Raw genomic sequence first — 5,513 nt, forward strand, 5'->3', positions numbered from 1 at the left:
AGAATAAATCAAACATATATCTACTCTCCTTACAGCCTGTCAAATATGTTTCCCTTCACACGCCATTAAATCTTTAATAAAAAACAACAAAATCTACTTATTCTCAGTGCCAGTGCCGAAAGTTAAATGCCTGCCCTGATAAATCGTTTTTAAAAGCGGAAGTTTTAGATCTCTCTTTTCATTGGAGGAATGGATTTATTAAAAGTGCCAGTTTTATTTTAAATTTAAATGGGAGCAGGGAATTGTACGTTACCCATAACATGGAAGCTGAGTCATTTATGTTTTGACGTCATAGTATTAAGGAAACAATTTTATAATAAAGAAAACCCAAATGGATGGGCGGTGAATGAGCAGGCGAGGGCCCCATATTCACATGAAGGGAAGGAATATAAAACTTATTTCTATGTCTTAGATTTTGTATATAACACACAAAGCATAGGGGGATTTCAAGCAAACATTCATTTATGTTGAGCTTTTGCATAAAAGAGGGGGGGAGGATTGGATGGGGAAATACGAGGGATTGATGAGGATTGTTGCGAGGTTTCATTCTCAATGTCCACAAACAGCGCGCAAGTATTATCATCCCCCCACTCCAAATAATAACAAAATTAGGGAGGCCAACACTAGGGTTTCCTCTCAGAGCACTAATCTTGTCAATGTTCCAAATGAAGCCATGGAGGAGTTTGAGATGGTGTATGCCTGCAATTAGATGAAGATTTCCAGGATCCTTTTCAGTCACACAAAGTTGCAGTCTTTTGAATCTTGCCCTATAAGAGATGCTGGATTTTCAATGTCAAAGGTGGTACTATTATGCCCCTTTCAATAAGGTGTAATGGGCTTTACATTTCTTTTATTTCCAAATAGATAAAATAGGTGGGTGGTTCTTCATCCTTAATGATCTTTTGCCAATTCCTTCAAGGGCATGTATATAAAGGAATGTCTAGGATCTATTTTTCAGTTAGTTTGTGTTGTTTAGATTAAGGATTGTAATATAAACAAGGTTCTTTCTTGCTTATTATGTATTGTAGCTCATATGCGATTTGGTTTCAAATTGGCAAGCACATATTTTCATACTTGTACGTAACTATAAATACAGTAAAGTAGCAACGAGGCTAAAAGATAAATTTGTAAATATAGTAGAATTATAAGCACATTTTTATATGTGCATGGCATATAGATACTTGCATAATTTTTTTATATATTTGTGAATAATGTAAATGTTTTTTTAAAATTATATTCATAATAATCCACTCTAAATCTAGGGAACAAATTACAAATAGGAAGGACAACCAAGATTTTGTATTTTCCAAGAGGTGAATGAAGACCAACCTTTTATGCTCTTATTGAGTACACCACCTTGAAATGGAATGAACAACTAGCCTTCCGAGTTTATGAGAGGTTAACAAATATTGACCTTCATGACCTTATTAAGTATGCAACCTTGGGATTAAATAGACGACTAACCTTTGATGCACACACTCTTGAACTTGATCAAGGAGGATTACCAACCTCCAAGTTCAATAAGGGATGGATGACTAACCCATTCAAAGTATAAGGATGACCAACATTGATATAATGGTTTGCAAATGTTTTAATGAATTCCTAATAAGATTATAATGGAAATCCACTTTGGAAGCTATTGACTTAATTAGGATTTTAATATTATTGTACAATGTTAATATGAGATTGTGATGCACACTAATGATTAGTCAAAGCAGACGTATCTTGGCTTATGATTTATTGTCAATTTCTAATGACTATTGTGTATAAAACTTAAACCAATATTTATCTTGTGAAAGGACATTTCAATAAGTAAATTTTTGTTCTAAGATGTGTTACATTTCTTAGATTCAATTGGAATTGTGATTTTGAGGCAAAATTTAGGAATATCCCCCAAAAGGGTATTACAATTTTTTATAGAGATTGTGCCCTCTCAAATTGTTTCATTATGTGGAAAGATAATGATTGATCAATGTTGCTATGCTTTTTTATTTATGATTTTTTTTTTTTGTATTATTTTATGTAAAACCTCTTATGAATGTATCATTCCAACACCTTTAGACAAAATGAAAAATTCAATATAGGTCACATAAGCAATGTGTATGGTACAAACAACTAGTTGTAAAATTTAATTACTATGGATATTTTTTACTCCTTATTAAACACTAATGCATGCGTACATTAGAATTTTGAGTTGCACCACATAAAATAACAAAGCCATTAAGTATGTCAAGACAATAATATAGATCTTAAAATCAATTTGGTCATTGCCTTATTTGTCTTTGATTCAATGTATTTTCCTTCTTTTTCTTTTCTCAGAATGCAAAATTATCACAAGTTATATTAGGCGAGTTCATAGGGAACTAACCCTCTGTGAGGTTGGTCTTGACAATTATAGCCCGTACACTCTTAGACTATTCTATATTCCAAAAAGTTGTTGACAACTTAACAAGGGTGAAAATTTTCTCAATTTGACAAGATTAGGAAGTAAATACTACAACCACGTTTTTACCACATTAATAAAAGGGATCCATGAGTGGAAAACCAATAAACACTTCCCACAAACAATATTCAAATTTAGCATACAACACAATCAAAATAAATGAATGGGTGGATGAAAAATAGACAGGATCAATGAGCAACATAAAAAAATCCATAAATTCTTCAAAGGCATCCTATCATGTGAATCAACTAAAAGATAAATCGCTCCTAGAAACAAAAAAAACATTTTGATGATAACTCTCCTACAAAGTATGTATTGGCTCAAGTGGAAATCTCTACCATTAAAGTATTTATGGGTCAACAAGTGTAATTCTCTACAAACCTTATGCCTCCATCTCAGTAGTTTGGAATTCCAACATGCTCAATAAGGAAAGCCATCTTAACTTGCCCTATTACAAAATGAAATCTCATGGTCTCTTTTGTATATAGTAATATACAAAATCAAAGGTGGTCGAAAGCTACTCCACATGCAAAAAGAGAAACTAATGTTATTGAATTTTGCATTATAATGGATATGTGCCATTTTTTAAAATCTTAACAACTTGTTAAAAAGTCTGCAAACTAATGGTGACTCAGGAAGACACCCAATAAACCTTAGAGGACGAAGAATGTTAAATACTCAACATTAACAGTAATTGTGATGCTGAAAACCAAATACCAACAACAAACCTAAATAATAGCAAAAACTTTAATGCATATGATTAACAATATACCAATGACACTTCAACAAAGGAGTACCATTCCCTAATTCAGATGAAAGTGTAAATGAGCATTGTAAGTTGTATTCCTAAAAAAAAACTTGAAACACATTGCACCAGGTTTCTTATGAAAAAAAATCTATCCCAATAACAACATTGTCTCATAGTCACAAAAAATCACAAACAAATGCATAAAAAATGATTAGCAACACTCAAATTGTATGTGGTGGCTTTAGTGAGGGTAGCTTCCTTACCTCTATTGAACACAAAGTGGAAGAACTCATTTTCCTTGGTGCTAAAGTTAGTCAATTGTACACTTGCAACACAACTAAAATAGGAATAGACAAAACCATTTCAAGCCATGGAAAAAAAAATCCATATCAAAGGAAATCCATGAAAATATATGTAAGATGAAGCAATCTTTTTTGGCTCAATCTATAATGATCTGTATGTATCGAATTCAAATGACATTGAGATAACTTGGCAAGTGGAAATAAGGAGAGGTGACATGTAGTAAATGCAATTGCCTATTCAAGTGTAAGATGTGAGTAGGAAGCAATGGGGAAGTAAGGAGAGGTGACACGTAGTTAAATGCAATCGCTTGTTCAAGTGTAAGGTGTGAGTAAGAAGCAATGGGGAAGTAAGAAGAGGTGACACATAGTTAAATGCAATTGCCCATTCAAGTGTAAGGTGTGAGTGGGAAGCAATAGGGAAGTAAGGAGAGGTGACACGTATTTAAAAAGCAATTTCTCGTTCAAGTGTAAGGTGTGAGTAGGAAGCAATGGGGAAGTAAGGAGAGGTGACATGTAGTTAAATACAATTGCTTGTTCAAGTGTAAGGTGTGAGTAGGAAGCCATGGGGAAGTAAGGAGATATGACACATAGTTAAATGCAATTGCCCATTCAAGTGTAAGGTGTGAGTAAGGAGCAATGGGGAAGTAAGGAGAGGTGAAACGTAGTTAAATGCAATTGCCCACTCAAGTGTAAGGTGCGAGTAGGAAGCAATGGGGAAGATGTAGCGGATTGGGTGGCCATCTGCTCAAACCCTCTCCACTTTAGACAGTATGATGCACATGTTTTGGTTGTGGGCTCACACACGTCCCTGGCAACACATCAAAATTGTGTTTTTGGACGAATGGCCATTACACTGCAGTTGACATGGCAAAGTGCCTAATCATGCACCACTTAGGTTGCCAACTCAGCTTCCTCAATGGTAAGGAAAGCAATTTCAAATTTGGATTCATGTGGCAACCCACGTTCTAGCTCCTCTCCCCTACATTTGGTACAATGAAACAAACAAGGCAAGCAACGATGGCCTTCGATGAAGCCAACGGCCGAGATGCTCCAAATGCCGAGTACCCTATTCACGCCATAGTTGTCGGTCTCACGATTCCTTAAAAAAATCAACCGTGTTCGATAGCGTGGGGACACCAGTTCGGTGTGAAATCAGCTCACATTTCATGTGATTTGTTTGCCTTTGCGGTGGAATCCCGAGGTTTGCGAAATACGACAACATATAAAATACTTGCGCTCAGATTCTCAGCAAATTGAATCAGATCGAAATATCTCCACACGAAAATATGCATGGAAACCCTAACTTGCCAAGTTGGACTGGGCAAATCAGATACGCCTTTTCGTCGGCATGAATTACTATATAAACCTAATGCCCTCTTCACTCTTTTCTCCGTCGTCGGCCTCTTTCCTTAGGGTTTTTATATGGATTGAGAGGCTTTTCACCGCCAAGCCTTAGGCAAAGCAGTCTGTGCTCTGTTTTTTGCAGGCTGCTTTGCTGTGCTGAAATTATATTGCCCCAGAAATAATGGGGAAATACGTGGAGATGTTGGATCTAGGCGTGAGGATCGCGGCAAGGTTCCAGTCTCATTGCCCTCAGACGGCTCGGCTGTATTATCATCCTCCGAATCACGCTCAAACTGCTCGGAATTCAAACCCTACAGGGGAAGTCTCGTCCGCCATTAACGTGTCAAGTGTTTCAGCAATGGTGTATACCTGTGCCTGCAATTAGGGCATTTTTAGTAATAAAGCAATGATTATTGTTTGCCAGTAATGGATATCATCTGTTCTTTGTTCTTTCATGTTTTTATGGGTGCCTTGGATGAGAAGTTTTCGGAAACCGTTTATTCGCTCTGTTCCATTTTATTGTTATCATTCTTTGTTCTTTTAAGCTTGGATTAAATAAAATTCCTCTTTCATGAGATCTTCAGTGCCAAGAGATTTTTAAGGTTTTCCATGGCGTGGCCTGTGAACAGGATTTTAATTTTATTAAAGGTATAATAATGGTGTAAGTTTAAGGGTG

The 5,513-nt window shown here is 35.9% G+C and overlaps 1 protein-coding gene across 1 annotated transcript; it reads left to right on the plus strand.

Annotated features, from left to right (window-relative positions):
* Positions 1-4,859: 4,859 nt before the first annotated feature.
* Positions 4,860-5,260, plus strand: LOC149565247 (uncharacterized). The gene has a single exon (XM_089818795.1). It carries the CDS (start codon positions 5,019-5,021, stop codon positions 5,220-5,222), a length of 204 nt encoding a protein of 67 aa, XP_089674921.1. The 5' UTR covers positions 4,860-5,018; the 3' UTR covers positions 5,223-5,260.
* Positions 5,261-5,513: the final 253 nt, after the last annotated feature.

This window comes from Cupressus sempervirens, chromosome 3 (genome assembly GCF_028749045.1).
Source record: "Cupressus sempervirens isolate cs-2001-9-10 chromosome 3, ASM2874904v1, whole genome shotgun sequence".
NCBI classification, from domain to species: Eukaryota; Viridiplantae; Streptophyta; class Pinopsida; order Cupressales; family Cupressaceae; genus Cupressus; species Cupressus sempervirens.